At 42.7% G+C, this 25,279-nt stretch overlaps 1 protein-coding gene across 2 annotated transcripts in view; it reads right to left on the bottom strand.

Moving 5' to 3' along the window:
• The window catches only part of LOC143956689 (immunoglobulin superfamily member 1-like), a 67,240-nt gene that overhangs the window by 13,123 nt on the left and 28,838 nt on the right, over positions 1-25,279 (bottom strand). The window contains exons 4-8 of one of the 2 annotated variants that reach the window (XM_077466886.1): positions 18,580-18,870; positions 9,626-9,910; positions 8,319-8,630; positions 3,953-4,054; positions 611-651 (exon numbers count right to left, since the gene is read on the bottom strand). In XM_077466886.1, coding sequence (XP_077323012.1) covers positions 611-651; positions 3,953-4,054; positions 8,319-8,630; positions 9,626-9,910; positions 18,580-18,870 — 1,031 coding nt within the window. The remainder of the gene's footprint in view (positions 1-610; positions 652-3,952; positions 4,055-8,318; positions 8,631-9,625; positions 9,911-18,579; positions 18,871-25,279) is intronic. The other variant, XM_077466887.1, reaches the window with a different exon arrangement.

The following is a 25,279-nucleotide window of genomic DNA, read 5'->3' as shown; positions in this document are numbered from 1 at the left end:
GACTGTTCTGATTGTGTTCCCTTCAGTGAGGCTTGGGCTAACAACTATTGTTGCTACAGGCAACCACCGTGAAAGTCAGCGGCCACCTGCTCCCAGTTGCTTGGGCATAGTCAGTGCCAAGTGGCAAGTTCTTCAAGTATCAGAAGGCCTGCAAACTTCAGTACAGCTAACAAAAGGGTTACAGCCATACGTGTGAGCAGAGGCCTGCTTAGCAGTTCTGCAGGTGCCAGCCCATCTGGAAACATGGGGGTGGAGCTACCAGCCTGTAAACATACCTCGATGTTAACCTATATGGCAATGCCAACATAGTTGTTTACAGGCATATTAAAAGAGGAGATTTTAGAGTCTGAAAAAAAAGCACCACCAGCACAATCAAGTTTTGGGCAGAAAAAAAACGCTGAATGCGCCTAATAATGTCTAAATGCTAGGAGTATTTAGTACTTGAATATAAATGTAAATTGAATTCCAATGTTCAGGAAAAAATACAGCATGCGATAGGAGGAGCAGGTATTCTTGCAAAAAAACAGGAAGATGGGTCCCGGTTACAAATGGCCTTGTGGTGAAAGGGTCACTTTAAGTGACATAATTACATAAAATAAATGTTACTCACATTAGAATGTGTCTTAGATTCCGAATCATCTTCTGGTGGATCTGTGAACAAAACAGAACAAGATACACATATTAATATAAGTATTGGGCATCGGATTAATTTATTAAAGGCAGAGCTAGGTGAGCATTTATTTATTTATTTATTTTTGCCTTGCACGTGATATTCACATGCAACGAAAGCTTTTATTTTATGTCTCAGGAACATCTATGTTGACATTTCTGACATTCCAGGCATGCCCGGCTACTGTTGCCAGTGGTTGGTTGGTGGCCTTCAGTAGCAACACGTAATTTTTCTAGAAAATATTTGCTTTCTTATTGCTTGGACGGCTGGCAATGGATTCCACATGGCTGTTCATAGACATCCATCATGCAGCGCAGGTGGGAAAATTGATGTGTATATTGTGCACAGCCAGTGTGCAGTGTAAATTTTGTGACAAACCAACGATGGACCTTTCTTGGACACAGAAGAGTTATGCTGTGTACACACGACCGGACTTTGACGGACTGGGTCCGACGGTCTTCCCAACGGACTTTCGGCTGAGTTCCGATGGACTTTCCAAACTGATGGACTTTCCGAACAAAAGGACTTGGCCACACACAAGCACACCAAAGCCGATGGATTCGAACGTGATGATGTACGACCGGACTAGAATAAGGAAGTTCATAGTCAGTAGCCAATAGCTGCCTTAGCGCTGGTTTTCATCCATTGGACTAGCATACAGACGAACAAATTTTTCGACCGGACTCAAGTCCGTCGGAAAGATTTGAAACATGTTTTAAATCTAAAGTTTGTCTGATTTTTAGAAAGAACCAAAAACACTGCGCTATTCAAATGTGTAGACGGTATACAAACAGCAGCTAACACAACATCTAGGTGTACAAATGTGGCATAATAAATTTTGTGAAAAACAGTGTAGCGCTTATTTGTTTTTACCACATTACAATGTGACCAATGTAATCAGTGCATACATTAGACTGTGCAAACAAATAAATACATTTAAACACTCTATGCTGTATATGATAATTGAAGCTAGAATGTCCAAACAAATATATGAAAAAATATATCAAAAAAATGGGAAAACAACGTGAAAACAAGTGAAAAGTTCTCCAAATTTTCCAAATTTTCTGTGTATGATACGATGAAGTGAAAACAGTCCTACACCTTCTCCAAGGAATGATCGTACAATCACCGCGTGAACCCTCCACCACATAAAATGGGGGCTTACCAGATTTAATGGATCCTACTCAAAATTATATTTGGAGGATCATATATGCTTGTAGATATACATAGGCTTTTTTGGTGTTGTTCTTTTCTGGAAGACTTTCAAGTGTGGCTATTTCCTCTACAGTATGTCTCCATCCACATAAATCATCATAGGTAGTGGGATAGATATAAAAGAAGAAAGCAGGGACCACAATAGTGTAACTCCGTTTTTCGTTTCAAATAATTTAATAAAAAATCATCAAACTCACGTGTACAAAGAACATAAGCGCTTTTTCAATAAAATCTCAGGCTGCAGTGAAGTCCCGACGCGTTTCGTCTTAAGCAGACATCATCTGGGGTACAACTTCAAGGCAGCCCTCCAGTTTATATAGCCAGACCCCCAATCAGGCCTAGATTTCGTCCATCAGTGTCACCACACATCACTTCCGGTATCCAATATGGCCGCCGGCGTGCGTTCCACGCCTCTTTTTAATAATGTGAAGGGTCTAGTCAGATAACTGGTACGTCCCATACTCTTATATGTATTGGACGAATCACTTCCGTGTATCTCAACAACGAAAGCGAACGTCCTAACGTGCGCCATCAACGTCCAAATGGAACGCAGGCGTAAACACTAGAATGTTCAGCCGATCTTTTAACCTCAGCAGAAGAAAAATAAACGTGACCCCCGCGTATCTCACGAACGGAAGTGGGCAGCCTGGAACGCACCATCTTTATCCAATGGAGTGCGGACGTATGTCAACATCCCGGCGCCATAACGTCACTTCCGTGTCCCCGTACTCAAAAAATAAATAAATAGACGTGTAAAAAAACGCCATCTCTAGGGTGAAATGCAGATCGGTACAAGGTAGAACAAATCTCCTATATATATTAAATGAGGAAAATATAGAGTATATACTCTGAGCTGAGGGATATATCTAATAGAAAGAATTGATAAAAAATATATAAATAAAAAACATTAAATATTCGGACGCTGCATCCAATAGGAACACAGTGCCTATAATCGCATATTAGCTTTTCTAGCCATATTTCACAGGAATAGTAAATTAAGATTTTTAGACAGTAAGGTCCAATGAAACCCACACATGATTGAATTGTGATGCAGATTCATTCTGTCAGACCTAGTCCGTCAAAAAGTCCGGTCGTGTGTACGCGGCATTAGACTTTGCAACAATAACCTACCTGGTCATAATACCTACATTGTATTACAATTTGTCGAGGAACTCCTGTTCTATCACAGTTTATATCAGCACACTAAATATGATTTAAAAAATAAATACTGTGTTTTACTAAAAGCAAGCAGGCTGTTTACCTTGCATGGAAAATTACACGTTGCGTGGGAATTTTCCCCAGAATTTAGTGAATGGTTGTGAAATTTAACTTTACAAAGAATATACAATCATGTGTATGGAAAAAAAATGCATTTTTGCTTGCACACCATTGCATGAGGGAGGTCAGCAGAACTGTAGGTCATTCATTAAGATGTTAGTAAACCCACGACCCTGCATTCACTATCTGGCCTCCTACAGTACACAGAACATTGAAATGCAATTATTTTAGGAAACAATCAGCTAAATACCTTTTCTGAACAGCAGTTAGAGCAGTCTTGTGAGTTCTATCAGTGTCTGGTTAAAGCTTGTAGGAGGAGTTTTCATTCTCCCTTGACTGTCCTATGATGCTGCAGGACCCCTGACCCTCTGTCTGGACAGTGCTGCCCTGTCTGGCCCTGTGTTGATCACAAGCACTCTCCCAAGAAAAAAACACCTCACCAAATACACACCAAACTGAGCCTGTGCATTTATCCCCTCTGTTTTATGAGGAGATGCATTGGGGACAGTGGAAAAAAGGGAAGAAAAGAGAAGACAGGATCAAACAGCCTTTTTACACAATGCATACACAGACTGATTTTACAGTTGTGGGTTTAGTAACATTTTAGGTTTTAAGGAAAATTCCCTTACAAAGTGCAACTTCCCTACAAACATATTCATGGCACAGGATATACTGTATGTTATCTGTTGAGACAGGGAACACTAATATGCATTTCCAATGATAAGACATGTTCATTTATAGCATAAATATTAAAATGAATAAGGTGGCTTTTGAGTAAATAGTCTGTACCTTTTTTGCCTGAAATTACCCAATAGACCAAACTGACAATTATGATCAATACTGCAATCCCAACAGCAACTCCCATAGCGATCAACCACAGCAGAGATCCAGCTGAAAATCAAAAGAATAAGGCAAAGTCAAAATGTTTTCTGAAATTTATTTTACACAAAACGACAGAGGTTTATAAAAAAAAACAATTTCATGAACTTATCAACTTAAAACAGACTTCATTTAAGATTTGTCAGCATAAAGGTTTCACGTTACTATTTTGCGTAAAAAAAAAAAGATATCCTGTCAGTAGATAACGAGCTATTGACTACCAATCAGACTGTACAGTCTACTGTTTTTAGTCAGATATCATGTGTATACAGCTAATTACAAGCAATACACAGAAACACGATTTTCATTACAATAACCACAGTGAGAGGTTATTTTAAGCAGAGTTCCACCCAAAAGTGGAACTTGCGCTCATTTGTCTCCTCTCCCCCTCCAGTGCCACAATTGGCACCTTTCAGAGGGGAGGGGGGAACGGATACCTGTCTTTGACAGGCATCCTGTTACCACTTCCGCGAGTCCAGGCCGCAGCCCTTGACATCACTATGGGGCTCCCTCCCTCCTCCCCCTGTCGCCGGGCATGTAGGAGAGAGGAGTGTGGCCTTGTGCATGCGCAGTAGGGTTCCTGACATGAAGCCGTGAGGCTACACTGCTGGGTTCCCTTACCAGCAATGGCGGCGGCAGCAGCCTACAGCTAATGGAAACATCAGCTGCGGTGCTGACATTGCTTGACTCCAGGACAGGTAAGTGTCCTATTGCTAAAAGCCAGCAGCTGCAATATGTGCAGCTGCTGGCTTTTAATTTTTTTTTTTTTTTTGGGGGGGGGGGAGGGGGGCGGAACACCGCTTTAAATCAAAGGTTCTCAACTGCATTGCAAGAGGCCAAAGAAATTGATCACAACAGTATAAGTGGCTACAGCATAGGTGTGCACAGCCTATTGAATTAGGGTGTGCACCTGAAAGCTCAAACACATGTGCATGTGCGCATATATATACTGACAGTATCAGTAGAGCAGTGGACAGTATCAGTAGCACAGAGATTAGAGTCAGTAGGGCAGTGGACATAGTCACTAGTTTTTATTTTTATTATTTTATTTTTTTAACAATTTTTTATTATTATTTTAAATTTTTGGTAAAATATCAGCGGTCTAAACAGCTAGCACACCCTGTGGGCTACAGCTAATATATAGATACAGTTGTGCTCATAAGCTTATATACCCTGGCAGAATTTATGATTTCTTTGCCATTTTTTAGAGAATATGAGTGATAACACGAGAACTTTTATTTCACTCATGGTTTGTGTTTGGCTGAAGCCATTTATTATCATTCAACTGTGTTTACTCTTTTAAAAGCATAATGACAAAAGAAACTACCCAAATGACCCTGATCAAAAGTTTACATACTCTGGTGATTTTGTCCTGATAACATGCACACAAGTTGACACAAAGGGGTTTGAATGGCTATTAAAGGTAACCATCCTCACCTGTGATCTGCTTGCTTGTAATTAGTGTGTGTGTGTGTACAAGGTCAATGAGTTTCTGGACTCCTGACAGACCCTTGTATCTTTCATCCAGTGCTGCACTGACGTTTCTGGATTCTGAGTCATGGGGAAAGCAAAAGAATTGTCAAAGGATCTGCAGGAAAAGGTAGTTGAACTGTATAAAACAGGAAAGGGATATAAAATGATATCCAAGAAATTGGGAATGCCAATCAGCAGTGTTCAAACTCTAATCAAGAAATGGAAAACGAGGGGTTCTGTTGAAACCAAACCACAGTCAGGTAGACCATCTAAAATCTCAACTGCCAGGAAAATTGTTCGGGATGCAAAGAAAAAAACACAATTAACTTCAGGTAACATACAGAACTCTGAAAACATGTGGTGTGGCTGTTTCAAGATGCACAATAAGGAGGCACTTGAAGAAAGATGGGCTGCATGGTCGAGTCGCCGGAAGAAAGCCATTACTACGCAAATGCCACAAAGAATACCACTTACAATATGCCAAACAGCACCGAGATGAGCCTCAAACCTTCTGGCAAAAAGTTATTTGGATCGATGAGACCAAAATGTAGCTTTTTGGCCACAGCCACATGCGCTTCATTTGGAGAGGCGTGAACAAGGCCTATGGTGAAAGGTACGCCATTCCTACTGTGAAACATGGAGGTGGATCGCTGATGTTTTGGGGATGTGCGAGCTACAAAGGCACAGGAAATTTGGACAAAATCGATGGCAAGATAAATGCAGTATGTTATCAAAAAATACTGGAAGCTGCGCATGGCACGTAATTGGACAATCTAACATAACAAAACACAAGGCCAAGTCGACCTGTCTTTGGCTACAGCAGAATAAAGTGAAGGTTCTGGAGTGGCCATCTCAGTCTCCTGACCTCAATATCATTGAGCCACTCTGGGGAGATCTCAAACATGCAGTTCATGCCAGACAGCCCAAGAATTTACAGGAACTGGAGGCTTTTTGCCAAGAGGAATGGGCAGCTTTATCACCTGAGAAGATAAAGAGCCTCATTGAGTGTCAGTGTCAGTGTCATTGATGTTAAAGGGGGAAATACACGGTATTAAGAACTCGGGTATGTAAACTTTTGATCAGGGTCATTTGGGTAGTTTCTGTTGTGATTAAGATAAAAAAAGGGTAAACACAGTTGATTGATAATAAATAGCTTCAGCCAAACACTAACCATGAGTGAAAGAAATGTTTGTGTGATCATTGATATTCTCTGAAAAATGGCCAAGAAATCATAAATTCTACCAGGGTATGTAAACTTAAGGGGCTGTAAACGCTAGTGTTTTTTCACCTTAATGCATCCTGTGCATTAAGATGAAAAAACACCTGGCAGTGACTGGCCCTCAAACCCCCCCGTTTTACTTACCTGTGCCCTGGAAATTCATCCGGTGGGGGACAAACTCTTCCTCTGCCCGGGGTTCTAGGCCCTTGATTGTATAGATTGATAGCAGCCATTAGCTCCTGCTGCTGTCAATCAAATACAATGACGCAGGCGCCGGAAGGCATGGCCGAGCCATACATATGGATGTCGAATGATGGACTCGGGAGCATGCCCACAAGGTAACTCACCAGGAGAGCGATTCTCCTAGGGGGTTATCTGACGTGAGGAGGAGCCGCAAGAGCCGCTGAGGGACCCCAGAAGACAGTGTTTGACGCCACTCTGTGCAAAACGAGCTGCACAGTGGAGGTAAGTATGACAGCTTTTTTTAATAAGCAAAGCTTTACAATTACTTTATGAGCACAACTGTATATACCAAGGGGCAGTGGTATATCTGCCACCCCAGGCTGATAATTTGTCAACACCTCCCTTACCTACATACACACATAAAAATAAACAAATTAAAGGATTATAGCGCCACACGCATGTGGCTGTGGGCAAATTGTGCTAACAGTGGGAGGGGATTAAAGGGCCATGGTTAAATAAAACCCCTTTCTCTTCTCTTCTAGCTTAACTCCTCAGTAGAGACGCCTTCTTCTAGCCTAACCTCTTAGTACAAACCCCCCCAGTACAGGTCCTCCCAGCCTGATCCCTCAGTCCAGACCCTCCCTTTATCCTAACTCCTCAGTACCGTCCCCCTCTCAGCCTAACCCCTCAGTACCAACCCACCCTCTATCCTAACCCCTCAGTACAGACATCACCCCCTCCAATACAAACCCCCTCTCTAGTACAGCCCCCCTCCATCCTAATCCCTCAGTATCGACCCCCCTCTCGGCCTAACCCCTCAGTACCAACCCACCCTCCATCTAACCCCTCAGTAAGAATTCCCCCTTCCATCTTAACCCCCTCAGGACAGGTCCCACAATACAAACCCCATCCTCAGTATAGCCCCCCTCCATCCTAACCCCTCAGTACAGACCTCCCCTTCCAGCCTTCCCCCTCAGCACAGACATCCCCCTTCTGTCTTAACCCACTCAGTACAGCCCCCCCCAATAAAAATCCCCTCCCCAGTACAGCCCCCCTCCCAGCCTAGCCCCTCAGTACAGACACAGCCCCTCCCATTTTAATCCGTAAGTACAGATTACCCATTAGTGTAGCTCTCCTCCCTCTACTTACCAGATGCAGTGGCAGATCAGAGTGAGGGAAGTACTTCTCACAGCTGTGTCATGTGACCAGACACAAGGGGGAGTCCTCCCCTTGACATTAAACTGCCTCTATCAGACAGGCAGAAGTGGCTAGTACTGTTTTAGGAAAAAGCTATAACTTTCTATGAGCTCATAATATGAGAGTCAATAACATAGTTGGAAAGGAGGGATTACATAAATGCTACTGTGCAGACATTCGGATTTATTATTTGTTATTACATACTTGTTACTATAATGATCTCAACTTGCGGGCTTGTTGGTGACAGCAGTAAACGTCCCTTGATCTCTGCTGTGTATTGACAAAAGAATTTGGTAGGGGAGGTGTTATTATTTTTCTTCACATTGATGGTTATTGCTGCTGCTCTTGTCTGCGGTTTGTATGTATGTACACTGGTCACCTCATCTGTTTCATTAAGAAAGTGGAATATTGCCCTTCCATAACTTTCCTTGATAATGCAGTGCAGAGTTACATTGCCTCCATCTTTGATTCTTCCATTAGGAGGGTCTGCAGTCAACAATGGTGGACGTAAATGATCTGTAATGTAAAAAAGTCATTTTTAAAAATTATTATTATTATTTTCTTATAAGTTTGCCATATGCAACTAGGGGACACAGACAACCAAGTGCAAGATTAGTATTGCACAAACCTTTTATAACATAACTAGTTGATTGGCACCCAATGGCAGCTGGTGCTAAACTTTTGCGGGGAGGCAAACCAACCCCCCCCAGGTCCGCACTCACCCCATCATGGTCACAGCACCATGGCTTCCTCAGCTTCTCCTCCTGGCCAACACAATCTGCCTCCTGTCCTGATTGGCCGGGAGGAGAAGCCAGAAGACAATAGTGCAATAGTGAATATTGATTGATTGAGTGGGTGGGTTTGAGGCACAGTGTCCTGAGCCCTGGGCCCAACCTTTTTCAAGCCAATTAGAGTCTCACTGACTGGATCACTAGATGAGAATAGATGAAAGAAAGCATAAAATAGAAAACAAAATGCTGCTATTACATCTAAGAATTGGTAAAATGCGAAATAATAAATGTTTGCTTTCGGGTTTAATACTGCTTTAAGTTCCTTGGCAGATTAGTGTGCTAATTTATTTGATTTAGTTATATTTGTCATTTTTATTTAGTCCTATCATTTTTTTTATATTTACATTTTATACATAAATTTTCTCATAAAAAAAGCTGATAAATAAAGAATTTCCCATATTTCGGTATGGCTAAGGATATTTCAGTATCCTTGAGTTTTACTTTTTTCAGTGGGGTCTTTCTTTAGGATGATTTTTCTTGCAGATTGAATATGGTGTCACAAAATGAGCTACTGAAAAATTGTAGCTAATCAGTTGGACAAAATTCTACAATCAATCCCGTAGATCCTCCAAGTCAAAAAGAGAGGGTGCCCTGATATACAGTATACTGTATGCCCTCCTTTTATTTATCATGTAAAACCGTTCTGACAAATCTTTATATACATATTGGATCAGTGTATTTCAGGATGCACAGTCATTTTCCTTACATTATTATTCTTACCTATAACATAAATCTCTCTTGCATCACTTTGAATGGACGGGATTTCTCTGTTGCTTTTTGGGCTCCAGTACATACATGTATATTCTGCCTGATCGTTTTTTGTGATGTTGTGCAATGATAATAACCCTTTGCTGGATAATGGTCCTCTAATCTCTACCTCTTTGTAGAAACGATACAGGCTTACAGCAACTGGAGAAGGAGCCAGGCACTCCATAGTTACATTTTCTCCCTTTATGAATGTGGTGTGGTCAGGCACAAATTTCAACCATGGAGCGCTAGATAATGCTGAAAGAAATAGTTTCAGATTAAAAATTGAATGGTAAAAAAATTATCTTAAGTGAGTGCAAATTTGGACGGTGCAGTAAGGCATAGCAATTTTACCGGTTTTGACCGCAATGAATGCATGTTCTGAGTTATTGTATAATACTCTCATTAAAGAATAGCTGAAGCCAAAACTAGGGATGAGGTTCAAGTTGTGCCATATCACATGCCCCAGGAGGCTTCAGCACTATTCACAAAGTGTCACGCGAGCTCACACATGTGCAGAGGGGGGCTCTCCTATCCAAGATGGTGGTGTCAGGAACCCGGCTGTGCGAAGACGGTGCTGGACCCCAGTCAGTGGTAAATATCTGATTTTAAATGTCGGAAATTTCTCTTTACCACTTGCTGAGCACCCACAGTACATTTACTGCAGACGCCCGGCACAGGCAGGCTGGAGTATGTACATGAACGTGATCCAGCCTGTTCTGGGTTAGGGGCATACAGCATGCTACCCCCATGACCGCTGTGTCCACTGGACACAGTTAATTGCTAATTCCAGTACATGACGGCACAGTGGTGTAGTGGATAGCACTCTCACCTAGCAGTAAAAAGGGTTGCTGGTTTAAATCCCAACCACGACACTACCTGCCTGGAGTTTGCATGTTCTCCCTGTGCGGGTTTCCTCTGAGTACTCTGGTTTCCTCCCACACTCCAAAGACATGCATGTAGGTTAATTGGCTTCTGTCCAAAATTGGCCCTAGTATATGAATGGGGACCTTGAATTGTGGGCTTCTTGAGGGTAGGGGCTGATGTGAGTGTGCAATGTACAGGGATAAGGACAATTGTAGACACTCACTCAGGTTGAACTGGATGGACTGGTGTCTTTGTTCAACCTTACTAACTATGTAACTACATGATCACAATGCCAACAAAGCTGTTATGCATGAATTTCATTGCTTTACAGCTGTTTCCTGCAGAATGATGCTGTGATTGGCCCACAGCTATCGCATGGTACCTGGGCCAGTCACAGCACCCAGTAACATGTGATTAGCTGTAGTCAATCACAGATTACTAGCAATCACAGTTGTCATGAATGTAACCAGTTCATGACAGTTGAAAACATTGCTGTTACAATGATCATTAAATTGAATAAAAAAAATGTATTTATTTTTTAACCCACTGTCACTGCCACACCAGTCATATGATGATTCTGTACTGCACTGGTGACAGTATGTAAAAAAAAAAAAACTATTTTAAATTTCCAAAAAAAAGTGACAAAAGATTGCAACTTCAAAAAACTGGCCAGGCTTCTTACTAAATACCTCTGACTCTCTACTTTCCAAAAGGGGGTCATTTGAGGGGGGTTGTACTGTCCTGGCATTTTAAAAGCCCCAAGAAATGAGATAGGCCCTCAGTACATCAGGATTGATCAATTTTTCAAACATATACTGTATACCATTGTTTGTAAACATTATAACTTTAATGCATATCAATTAACCACTAGGCGTCCGCTCTATAGCCCAAAGACGGCTGCAGAGCGGATGCCAATTGCCGGGAGGCCGTCCCTGGACATCCTCCTGTTTACTTCCGCAATGTGCGCTCCCGGGAGCGTGCAGCAAGGAAGTTCTGTGTTGGCCATGTCCCCCGGACACAGCCAGTCACAGATCGCTGTAAACGGCCAATCACAGCGGCCATTTACAGCGCAATCGGCATGCCCAATGAGAGATGATCTCATATGTAAACACAGACAGCGTGTGAGGAGGGAGAGATGAACGGCGGCAGCAGCAGTAAGTAATGTCCCCAGTGTGCCATCTGTCCTCAATGTGTCATCCGTCCCCAGTGGGCCATCTGTCCCCTGTGTGCCAGTGCCATCTGTCCCCAGTGTGCCATCTGTCCCCAGTGTGCCAGTGCCATCTGTCCCCAGTGTGCCACCTGTCATTGCCATCTGTCCCCAGTGTGCCACCTGTCAGTGCCATCTGTCCCCAGTGTGCCACCTGTCAGTGCCATCTGTCCCCACTGCCACCTGTCAGTGCCAATTGCCCCAGTGCCACCTGTCAGTGCCATTTGCCCCAATGCCACCTGTCAGTGCCATTTGCCCCAATGCCACCTGTCAGTGCCATCTTTCCCCAGTGCCATGTATCAGTGCCACATATAATGCCATCTGTGATCAGTGCCACATCAGTGCCACGTGTCATCAGTGCCACGTGTCATCTGTCATCAGTGCCATATCACTGTCACGTGTCATCAGTGCCACATATTAGTGCCATCAGTGCCACGTATCAGTGCCATATGTCATCAGTGCCACCTGTCAGTGTCACGTGCCATCTGTTATCAGTGTCACCAATGCCACGTATCAGTGCCATCTGTCATCAGTGTAACGTGTCAGTGCCACGTATTAGTGCCATCTGTCATCAGTGCCATGTATTAGTGCCCTCTGTCATCAGTGCCACATATTAGTGCCATCTTTCATCAGTGCCATGTATTAGTGCCATCTGTCAGTGCCACGTATTAGTGCCACGTGTCATCAGTGCCACATATTAGTGCCATCTGTCATCAGTGCCACGTATTAGTGCCATCTGCCAGTGCCACCTTTTAGTGCCATGTGTCATCAGTGCCACATATTAGTGCCATCTGTCAGTGTCATGTGTCATCAGTGCCACGTATTAGTGGTATCTGTCATCAGTGCCACGTGTCATCAGTGCCACATCAGTGCCACGTGTCATCAGTGCCACATATCAGTGCCATCTGTCATCAGTGCCACGTCAGTGTCATTGTCCTGGTGCTCCAGGGCCTTCAAAAGTGTAATAGGTAGTTAACAAGTTAGATGTGTAATTTATGCTCCTAGAACACGTGACGGCGCTCCCTGCATGTTGGGCCTCTCTATGTGGCCAGGCTGTGGAAAAGTCCCACACATGTGGTATCATAATACATATTAGTGCCATCTGTCAGTGCCACGTATTAGTGCCACGTGTCATCAGTGCCACATATTAGTGCCATCTGTCATCAGTGCCACGTATTAGTGCCATCTGTCAGTGCCACCTTTTAGTGCCATGTGTCATCAGTGCCACATATTAGTGCCATCTGTCATCAGTGTCACGTGTCATCAGTGCCACATATTAGTGGTATCTGTCATCAGTGCCATGTGTCATCAGTGCCACGTGTCATCAGTGCCACATATCAGTGCCATCTGTCATCAGTGCCATGTCAGTGTCATTGTCCTGGTGCTCCAGGGCCTTCAAAAGTGTAATAGGTAGTCAACAAGTTAGATGTGTAATTTATGCTCCTAGAACACGTGACGGCGCTCCCTGCATGTCGGGCCTCTCTATGTGGCCAGGCTGTGGAAAAGTCCCACACATGTGGTATCATAATACTCAGGAGGAGTAGCAGAATTTATTTTGGGGCATTATTTGTGGTATAAACATGCCATGTGAGAGAAATAACCCATTACAATGACAATTTTGTGAAAAAAATAAAAATAAATCTTCATTTGGCAAAGAATTGTGGGGAAAAAATGACAACATCAAAAAGCTCACCATGCCTCCTATTAAATACCTTGGAATGTCTACTTTCAAAAAAGGGGTAATTTGGGGGGTATTTGTACTTTCCTGACTTGTTCGGGTCACAAGAAATGAGATCGGCCACCAGTACATCAGATGTGATCAATTTTGTGTGATTCGCACCACAGCTTGTAGACTCTCTAACTTTCACAAAGACCAAATAATATCCACTAATTTGGGTTATTTTTTACCAAAGATATGTAGCAGTATAAATTGTGGCCAAAATTCATGAAAAAAAAATAATTTGCAAAATTTTATCACAGAAACAAAGAAAAGTGTGTTTTTTTCCAAAACTTTCCTTTTTTTTTCATTTATAGCGCAAAAAATAAAAAACCCAGAAGTGATCAATTACCACCAAAAGAAAGCTCTATTTGTGGGAAAAAAGAACAAAAAATTCATTTGGGTACAGTGTTACATGACTGAGTAATTATCATTCAAAGTGTGAGAGCACCGAAAGCTGAAAATTGGTCTGGTCACGAGGGGTGTTTAAGGGCCCAGTTGTCAAGTGGTTAATATACACTTATTGGGATTTTCTTTTACCAAAGACATGTATCAGAATGAATTTTGGCTGAAATGTATGAAGAAATTAGATTTTATTAGATATGTTTTATAACAGAAAGTTGAAAATATGGGGGGGGTTCAAAATGTTCTGACTTTTCATTTATACAGAAAAAAATAAAAAGCTCATTGGTGATCAAATATCACCAAAATAAAGCTCTATTTGTGTGAAAAAATTATATTAATTTAATTTGGGTACAGTGGTGCATGACAACGCAACGCAATTTCCAGTTAAAAGAGCACAGTGCTGAATAGCAAAAAATGGCTTGGTCGTGATGGGGGTAAAACCTCCCGGGGCTGAGGTGGTTAAATATGATTTGTTACCCTTGTTCTCATGCTATCTTTGTCCAATGCAATCATGCTACTACCTAAGCTGGCCACGCACTAAAATGCTTTTCTCTTTATTAGTGGAACATGAACATACTTTTGTTTCTTTTTAAACGTGTACATAATTTCTGCAGACACTTTCTTTACCGGTGTTGTCTTGACAAATCATTATGTACTGAGCAGGAAAATTCAATGTGGTTACCAGACTTTTCTATTGCTGTGTTTGTTGAATTGTCACAGTCAGTGTTCAATACACCATGCTATGATCTTGCAGCCTTTTGACTTTCTTAACCTTTCATTCTGACTTAACATATTTGCACGTGCAGTAAATAAACTATTTACTTTTTAAGGGAAGACGGTAGCGCCAGAGGTTTTTTCAGCAATTTATTACTAAATAAACAGGCTACTTCCTTTCCAAACAATTTACTAACTGCACGGTCATCTCCTGAAATACAGTACACTGCTGTATCCCCAGATTCAATACATATTGCTCTAAGCCTCTCGCTTAAATAGACTACCTGCAGTTGGAAAAGTAACAAAAAATGGTGTGTGTTAAGAACCAAAAATAAATAAATTATGAAAATTCTCTCTATTGTTTTTCCTATCATTGAAGAGACAAACTGATGCAAGAGTGATATCAATTGCACTCCTAAGGATCTGCAGGTAGTTAAATCCCTTCTATTACTTTTTTCCCAATATACTTTGTCGTTTCTTCACAGACCAGTATCTGCTCCTACAAATCTTTTTTCTAAAGTACATGATGGGTTCTAATCAGTAGCGGCCCGTCCATAGGGGGCACCCAGGCCCCGCCCCCCACCCCTCAAGCTTTTGACAAAAAAAAGGTCACTTTAAGAGTGTTCGGGCGCCGGACACGTGGCAGTCTATGGGAAACTGATTTGCCTGTGTTTAGGGCATGCGCTGAGCTGTATACTCCTGTCACTATGGGTGGAAGTTAGTGGAATAGAGGGGACAGAGTGGGTGGATTCTGTAAGGGGTGGGGCTTATGACAAGTGGGATGGGTCAAAAGGGAGGGGTGGGGTCTGGCGCCGCCCCATCCTAAAACTTCACCAGCCGCCACTGGTTCTAATCCATTAAAGTGGCTGTAAATCTCTGAAATGGAAAATGAACAAATAATATCCTTCTATAGTGTGTACTTGCCTTGCCTTGCACCTAGAGTAACTTCTGCTCTAATTTCTCTGCATGAATCACTTCTGATGCCGCGTACACACGACCAGACTTTCTGTCAGAATAAACTCTGACGGTCTTTCCGATGGAGTTCCACTGAAATGGACTTGCCTACGCACGATCACACCAAAGTCTGTTCATTTAGAACCCGATGACATACAAGGGGACTAGAAAAAGAAGTTCAATAGCCAGTAGCCAATAGCTGCCCTTGTGTCGTTTTTGGTCCGTCGGAATAGCATACAGCATAGGTTCCTCTCCTATAAGATTTAAAACACACAATCGGAATATATGATGAAATTATACCATCTGACCTTTTCTGCCGGAAAGTCCGGTCATGTGTATGCGGCATGACAGTCTATGCCAACAGCCTAACACCAGACAATGATGGTAAATGCGGCCCCTTCCCCCAGAACACAGCAGGCGATCAACAGTCTCGGCTGTACATGTTTCTCTATGAGATTGTGTAGGGGGGTGCATCCATTCCCTCCATTCAGGTCTCATATTACACACAGCTCCCTGTTCTATGTTTTGCAACAATGATCCCTGCCTTATACCTTTGCAAGTTCAGAAATGCTGTGTAAACTTCATGCTTTGGGAGGCTGTAGAGGAGAGGGGGTGCAAATAAACAGGTACAATTTATATAGTAGGATTTGTCTCATCTCTGTGTAAAGTAAGTCACTTCAGTGGATATATGTTAAGATTTAAAACCAATTTAATCCCTACAACATCAGCACCATCAGGCATGTGAAGGCATAAACATGTCAGGTTCTTAGTATTTAGCACATACAAGCTTATGACAGTAGGTATCATTTGTGTGCACAAATTACAGTCACATCTCATTAGCTCAATCCACATCCTAAATATTCACATAATAAATTGTTCTCTGTTTAATGTATAATATGCACTATAATATACACTGGTTTTCCCTGGTTTTTGTATAGAGTACAATAGCCTCAGTCTTCCAACAGAGCTTACAATACAAAATAATGTCACTTTAATACTAAAGTTGTACTAAACATCTTCTTGCACTTTATATTCACATTCCATAAATGTACCATATGCAGCTGCCTCACCCCATCTCCCCTGCATTGCATCTATATTTTCTTTTGACAGAAAAAAATGTGCTACTTTGGATGCCTTTGAAAAGATTTAAATAAATATTTACAATATAAAATAATTAAATCTCAAAGCCCTGCCCTTCTGGATGTGCCAAATTCCAGATCTTGTCCCTAGCTTTTCCATTTATTTTTTCTTTGGTAAAATGTGTTGCATTGGTTTGAGTCTACTATGCTCACCTCAGCAGAATTGTATATTCTAATCTTAAGATTAAAACTGAACTCCAGCCTTACCTCCAGTCTAGCACAGTTATACAGGTTCCTCTCATATACTGAAATTGCTTACTCTGATTTCACTGAACACTGTGAGCTTCTTTTAGAAGTTGCAGCAAGTCAGATAGAGTCTACCTCATTTCCTGGCTGAAGGATGTGCATCATCATTAGGCTTTTAGCCCCCAGTCTCACTGTCCCTGGCCCACCCCTTTAATTTATTAGATTTCACTCTTTTTCAATCATCCAGACTCAGCATCGCATGTGGACAACATGCCTAGGAACTCCCACCCTTCCAAAAAGTCTGCCCACTGTTTGCATCAGGCTTGAGGACTCTTGAGAGGAACACTGAGATATTGTGATGCAATGTTTTCCAAAAGCTACGTACGACACCCTTTTTCTCACGTAACATTGAGAAGAACAGATTTATTCTGTTGAAAGTTCTTTTTCCTGAGTAGTCTGATTTCAACAGAGTTTTTGGTTGGTATGGCTTAGTGTTTTGAAGAATTTGCTATTGAGAATAAGAACCTTTTAAAAACTTTAACATAAGTAATTGCAAAAGTAATTCTCAATATTGTTAAATCTGCAGCTTTCATTAAAATAATACATGGCCATCATGCCATGAAGGCACCTACTATTAAAGGATCACTTTATTAAAGGAACACTTCATTGCCATCTTCCTGATTCTGACATCTCCAACATTGTCATACATAAATGAAATGAAAAAAAGAGAAAACTGCTGCTACCTAAGTGTAGCATTTATTTTAAAAAATCAATAAAATTAAAAACAAATACTGCAATCACGTGTAAAATATATTAAAAAGCATATCCATAAGAGGGCCAGCAGATGGCAACCTTCCAGATGTCAATAGCGAGCAAACAGCTGTAGGTGCATGTGATGTAAGGTGTTTGGAGCCAGGGGGTCAATCAAGGGAACACCAGAAAGAACTAGAAGGAACCTGCTGGTTTTTCCAGGTATTCTCTTGGTTTACTTCCTCGCATCCACCCAGAGGGGCTTGCTCACTATCAACCACCTGGAAGGCTGCCATCTGCTGGAGACTTTTTACATGCAAGTGCAATATTTATTGTACATAATTGCAGATCATAGCTGTTGTTAGAGGCTGCACATAGCTTCCTGAAATCAGCAGGCCACCCTGTGTAAATTCTCTAAGTGATGCCGAGCCTCCATGAGTGGCAGAACTGAAATTCAATGAATGAAAGGGGTGGATCAGGGACAGTGCAGCTGTGATGGAAAAACGTCGATGATACTGGGTGTCCTTCAGCCAGGAAATGAGGTGGACTCTATGTGACTTGCTGCAATTTGTAATGCACACTGTGACTCACAGTGTGCAGTGAAAGTAAAATAAGCAATTGTAGTACAGGTGAGAAGCATGTTTAACTGTGTAAGACTGAAGGTAAAACCAGAGTTCCACTTTAAATATTTCTGAAGGCAGGAACAATCTGTATCATAACAAAGAGATAATTATAAGAAGCCTTTTAAAGTATCTCAAGACTTTTTATGTTGGAATATTAAAAGTTGCACAAGCTAGGATAAGCAGTTAGAAGAATACAATCAAAGGGGATTTCACGCAGGTTGTGGGTTAGAAGAAATGTTTTTTTTTTTTTTATATATATTTTTTCATAGTTGCTGGGTTTGTAAGATAAGCAATAGCCATGCCCCCAGAGAAGAATTTATGCTAAGCCATCAATAAATCCTCAGCTTATAATAACAATGTCATACCTGTAACAGTTATTGTTTTTGGCATACTTTTCGGTGAAAAAAATGTCCTTTGGTGTCCCGAAATTGAGTATTCACAATTGTATGTCCCAGAGTCCCGTAAGCTCAAGAATTCAATATGGTGGACGGATCTCAGAGTATCATGGTAGCTATCCAGTTTTCTGGAATCTTTTTGAAAGTGATAACTGACCTGAGTATTTACAGGGGGATGTTCACATTCCAAACTTACAGGTTCTCCTTCAAAGTAAAGTGATTGTGTAGGTTGTATTAGGAGACGTGGTTGAGATGGCTGGTCTAAAAGAAAGAAAAAATAAATTAAATCTTAAATACAATCAGAAAAACTGTAAAATGTTGAAAGCTAGATCCCATTAAACCTGATTCATTTTGCAACTTTGTATCTAAGTTGCAAATCATCACTTATTGTAAAATAATAGTAATAACCATAGGTGTGCACAGCCTATATCATCAGGGCAATGTTTCTAAACCAGGGTCCTCAAGCGGTTCCACAGGAAATCTACGTTTTGGTGGATGTATACCGCTGAATGTATTTTCAATATTGTCCTTACCTGATGGTACCTCTTTAGTTGCGGCTCCTATAAGGTCAAGGGGAGGAGCAGGAGAAGAGTGCAGAAAGCGGGAACGGGGGCTGAAGAAAGAGGAGATCTTCTGTGTATATAGCAACGCTGACCAAGCAGGAACACATGGCTCAATCCGAAGGTGAACTCCTACAGGGGTTCTCTGCCTCCCCCTGCACTGTGCAATGTGCTATGATGGCTCTCTGTTTCCCCTGCACTCTGCATTACCACAGCTATAAAAGTCTTATAGCTGCAGCAATGCAGCATGCAGGAGGGACAGAGAGCCATCAGAGCATCAGAGCACATGGCTGGAGGTTAGAAATGGGGGGGGTTGGATGGACAAAGCTGGCAGGGGCACATGGCTGCATTGGGACATGAGAGCTGCAGGAGGCACAAAGCCAGCAGGGAAACAAAGCATGTGGCTGAATTGGGGTGTGAGAGCTGCCAACCAGAGCACTGTGTGTGTGTCTCTGAGAGAGATGGATTTGGAGGGGGAATGCCTTACTAGAGCCAGGATGCACTGTGCCATTCATTGCTTGGGTGATGGCGGCCTCTGATGCAATGGAGAGGTTTCAATGTGATGAGGGGACTTGCATAAAGGGGGCCTCTAAGTATATGGGTGACTCTGATGTGATGGAAGGTTCTTGTGTATAGGGAGACTTTGGTGTAATGGGGGCCTCTGATGTGAAGGAGGGACTGTAATGTGATGGTGAAATCTGACACTGGGGGGCCTCTGATGTGATGGGGAGACCTCTGACATGGGGAACCTCTGATGTGATTGTGAGGCTTTTGTAAAGGGGGGCTCTGATGTATAGGGGTGACTCTGATGTGATAGAAGGTTCTTGTGTATAGTGGGGAATTTGATGTAATGGATGGCCTCTGATCTAAAGGGGGGGCTCTGATGTGATGGGGAGACCGCTAATGTAATTTGGAAGCTCTGATGTAATGGGGAAGCTCTGATGTGATGGGGGGATTTGTGTAAATGGGCAAATCTAATGTGATGGAGGGTTCTCGTGTATATAGGGGGGACTTTAATGTGAAGGAAGGACTGCAGTGTAATGGGGGGAAATCTGACACGGGGGGGGGGCTCTGATGTAAAGGGAGGCTCTGACGTGATTGGGGGACCTCTGATGTGATGGAGAGACTCTGATGCACTGGGGGGAGGATCCGTGTAATGGGGGCCTCTGATGTATAGGGGTGACTCTGATGTGATGGAGAGTTCTCGTGTATAGAGGGGAATTTGATGTGAAGGAAGGACTGTAATGTGATGAGGGAAATCTGACACTGGGGGCGGGCTCTGATGTAGGGAGGCTCTGATGTGATGGGGAAACCTCTGACATTATCGTGGACTTCTGATGTGATGTTTGGACCTCTGATGAAGTTCAAGGTTCATCAAGGTGGTTGTGTGCATTGTCCAAGGCTCAGATTTCCATATATAATATTTACATTTAGAGTGGAGTGCCTTGATATTTTACATACTTTTAATTTACTTACATCTGAAGTGAGATCCTGTGTATGCCACCATTGAACAATACAGACTGAGGGGGGGGGGGTTAAGCAGAGAGAAGGAGCATGTGACTGAAGCCACAGTTGACATCCTTTACATGAAAGTGGTGATGCAGAAAGGGGGAGCACACTGCTGGATCAGGCTGGATTTAGCAGGAGATGAGTTCATAATAGTTTTATTATGGAATAATTACATGTCATAAAGCTATGCTATGACCTCAACTCCTGCTACAAGTCTCCTCCAGCCACTTGCCCCTACTTTGATTCCCCTTTCTGCATTCTGCACTGCCAGAATCCAGCACTGACATGATGTCACCTCATGATCCAGCCACATGCTCCCTCTCTCTTCTCTGCTCTGTGGTCCTGTCCTCTGATTTTCACAGGAGCCACAACTACAGAGGAGATATCTGGTTTCAATGAGTGCTGTCTGTGCATATTGAGAACTGCATTGGCCAGATATACAACCGCCATAAATTGATTTGCAACAGGACCCCTTTGGACTTCTGGTAATGCTGTCAATTAGTGCACTGTTCCCCACCGGTCCGCCTCTTCTCTGTCCCAGCCTTGTATGTAATATTACCTGGGATGAGCAGGAGGAGGGCTAGCTGGGATCAAGGGGATATAAGGCATGTTACACCAGCTTCCCTGCGCTGCTCTGCATGTGGATGAAAGCGACTCCCTGTACTGTGCCCTGGTGACCTCCACGTTGTACTGTGCCCTGGTGATCTCCAGGCTGTACTCTGTCTTCTGTCCCTTTATGAGAAAATTACCAATTTATCACTTTCTATGGGGCAGATTGTGTTACAAAGCCGGGGATGAACCTGCAGCTTCAAGACTTAAATTTGCAGGCCTTTTGGTTTGAAGAAGTGTTGGCCAAAGAATACCTACAGGAAGCAGTAGTTTGAAAGCAGGAGTGCACACAGTGGACAGAACAGAGAGAACTCCTGTAAGTAATGCTGCTGTCCTCTCTTTGGGAAAGATGTAAACTTCTTCTGCACGATATAAATAAGTGGATAAAGTCGCGCTACGGAATATTCACCCTAAGTGTATAAAAACAAACAAACCTCAACATGGTGAGAAAAAAAATTGTTTACAGGGTTAGAGCTGCCTATACCTGAAGCCCCCACTTCCTTGTTAAGGAGGGAAGGGAAATTTTAAGAAGTTAAATAAAGAGGTTATGGCGCTAAACCCAGATAATTGTGTTCAAATTGACCTATCGTCAAAATTGGTGCTATGAAAAAGTGCTATATTAAATTAAAGTGCAAATGCTTCCTACTTATAATTAAATAAAATAAAAATCTATAAAAATGCAATCAATATTAAAACATCATATAAGTGTCATCATACAATAAGTGAAACCCCAAATAATTCATATGGTAAATATTCACATAGGTCGTAGCAGATATTGCGTTCTTATGTAGAAATGGCAAATTTCTTTTAGACAGCACAAAACCACTACAGATATCCTTCAGTGTCTTTATTCAGAATGAAAATGAACCGTGCAAATAAGTGCAAAGAAAGTGCAGAAAGGCTAGAGGTCAAATCCAAGTTCAGCCAATAGTCGCATAAAGACGCATGTGCATTCGCTACACGTATCCAATATGTGTCCAATATTAGTATTTTGGCTGATAATACTGCCACCGCAGACTACTAGTATAAATAGTGCATGAATTCAATAGGGAACGTTCATCCACTAATGCAAACAGTGCGGGTCTTCAATTGGAAACCTTCATCCCCAGTGCGCCACTTAGTGTTGTAATATGTAAATGCTCTCACCAGAACTTACGCCCCTTATGGGGCTAGATGGACCTTCAAAATTTAAGCCACTGTGTCGCTCTCTGGCTGCTGCTGGTGCACTGGGTGAAGTTTCACTGTTCCGTTCGTATAGTCTCCATCAAAAGTTATACATGAGGAAAGACACATCCATAGTGTAATACAGGGATTCTCAAACTATGGCCCTCCAGCTGTTGCGGAACTACAGATCCCATAAGGCATTGTAAAACTCTGATATTCACAGACTTGACTAGGCATGATGGGATTTGTAGTTCCTGAACAACTGGAGGGCCGTAGTTTGAAGACCCCTGGTGTAATACGTTCTTAAACAAAATCCTTTGTTTATTTAGGTTAAAAACTACTCACATTTATTGTTAAAAACACATGCATGTAATCTCCGCCGGTCGTCTCTGTCCGTTCGGATGGGTGCACACAACGTGGCCACGCCCTACACGTTTCGTCACTCTGACGTCCTCTGGAGCGGCCATATTGGTGCACCTTACTGTCTAAATAGGGTGCAGTGCTCCACTGCGCCTGCGCCAAACTAACAGCGCCATTTTAGATATGGGATGCCCTTAATCTGCTCGGCCCAAATTCAATTTCTTCTCCCTAGGTACATAGTGCCCTCGGAGACAAACCCAGATCGCAATTAAGTCAGATCTCTCATTGATGTTGACAGGTCATATCAGCCTCGGAGCACTGCAGCCTACCTCTGTATATACATATATGAACCAAAAACATCATTGTTGGCATCCACTAGCGATATTCAAAACCTTAAATATTAAAAATTAAATATACCCAACACATATAAGAAATTGAAGAAAAATCCGAAATCAGAATATGAAACTAAATTTAAGAAATATATAAAGAAGGGTAAGGATTTAAGCATTCTGAATAAAAAAGAGGCAAGATATTTATTCCCAAAGGCAGCAAAGACCCCAGTTATATATTATGTCCCTAAGGTCCACAAAAATCAAACCCATCCACCTGGGAGACCTATTGTAAGTGGGATCGATTCTTTGTTTTCCAGACTAGGGGCATATGTGGATAGTTTTCTGCAACCCTTGGTAACAAGAGGAAGGTCATATCTAAGGGACAGTAAACAATTATTAGGGGATCTGAATGGAATCACTATCAATGAAAATGACATATTGGTGACAATAGATGTAGAATCGTTATATACAAACATCGAACAAGAGGATGGTCTCAGCAGCGTTGAGTGGGCACTGCAACAACAATCGGATTTAAAACAGGAGCAGATAAAATACATTATTGAAGGCTTAAGGATGGCAATGACTTCTAATTATTTCTGGTACAATGGAACCTTCTACACACAAACGAAAGGTGTAGCAATGGGGGCCAAGTATGCTCCGAGTGTAGCAAACCTGTTCCTGAACCGATGGGAGGAAGAACAAATTTATGGAGTACACAGGCAAAATTTAAAACTATACCGTCGGTATATAGACGACATCGTAATTGTATGGGGAGGCACGCCAGAACAACTGCAAGATTTCTTTGACGAGATTAACCACCTCGTGCCCGCCCTATAGCCGAATGACGGCCGTAGAGCAGGCGCGTTCGTCCGGGAGGCCGTCCCTGGACGTCCTAATGTTTACTTCCGCAATGCGCGCCGCCGCAAGCGCTCATCGCGGAAGTTCTGTGTTCGCCGTGTCCCCCCCGGGGACAGGCAAACACAGATCGCTGTAAACGGCCAATCACAGCGGCCGTTTACAGCGTGATCGGCGTGTCCAATGGGAGATGATCTCATATGTAAACATATGAGATCATCTCTCAGCACTGCTCTCCCTCCTCACACAGACAGTGTGAGAGGGGAGAGATGAACGGCTGCAGCGGCAGCCGTTCTGCCTTGAGTTGATAAAAAAAAAAGTAAAAAAAAAAAAGTGCCACCCTCCCCCAGCATTGCCATCCTCCACCAGCAGTGCCATCCGCCCCAGTGCCATCTGCCCCAGTGCCATCCACCCCAGTGCTACCTGCCCCCAGTGCCATCCACCCCAGTGCTACCTGCCCCCAGTGCTACCTGCCCCCAGTGCTACCTGCCCCCAGTGCCACCTGTTGTCAGTGCCATTTGTCCCCAGTGCCTTCTGTCATCAGTGCCACGTATAAGTGCCATCTGTCATCAGTGCCACGTGTCATCAGTGCCACATATTAGTGCCATCTGTCATCAGTGCCACATATTAGTGCCATCTGTCATCAGTGCCACGTATCTGTGCCATTTGTCATCAGTGCCACCTGTCAGTGTCACGTGCCATCTGTTGTCAGTGTCACGTGTCATCAATGCCACTTATCAGTGCCATCTGTCTTCAGTGTCACGCGTCATCGGTGCCATGTATTAGTGCCATCTGTCATCGGTGGCACGTATTAGTGCCACGTATTAGTGCCATCTGTCATCAGTGCCATGTATTAGTGCCACGTGTCTTCAGTGCCACGTATTAGTGCCACGTGTCATCAGTGCCATGTATAAGTGCCACGTGTCATCAGTGCCACATATTAGTGCCATCTGTCATCAGTGCCACATATTAGTGCCATCTGTCATCAGTGCCACATGTCATCAGTGCCACGTATAAGTGTCATCATTGCCACGTATCAGTGCCATCTGTCATCAGTGTCACGTGTCATTGTCCTGGTGCTTCAAAAGTGTAATAAATAGTCAACAAGTTAGATGTGTAATTTATGTTCCTAGAACACATGATGGCGCTACCTGCATGTTGGGCCTCTCTATGTGGCCAGGCTGTGAAAAAGTCCCACACATGTGGTATTGTAATACTCAGGAGGAGTAGCAGAATTTTTTGGGGGGTGTCATTTGTGGTATACACATGCCACGTGAGAGA

This window comes from Lithobates pipiens, unplaced genomic scaffold (assembly GCF_037356315.1).
Source record: "Lithobates pipiens isolate NorthernLeopardFrog02 unplaced genomic scaffold, aLitPip1_a1.2 Scaffold_4, whole genome shotgun sequence".
Classification (NCBI taxonomy): domain Eukaryota; kingdom Metazoa; phylum Chordata; class Amphibia; order Anura; family Ranidae; genus Lithobates; species Lithobates pipiens.
The sequence above is the reverse complement of the archived record's forward strand: the minus strand, read 5'-3'. Positions and strand labels throughout refer to the sequence as shown.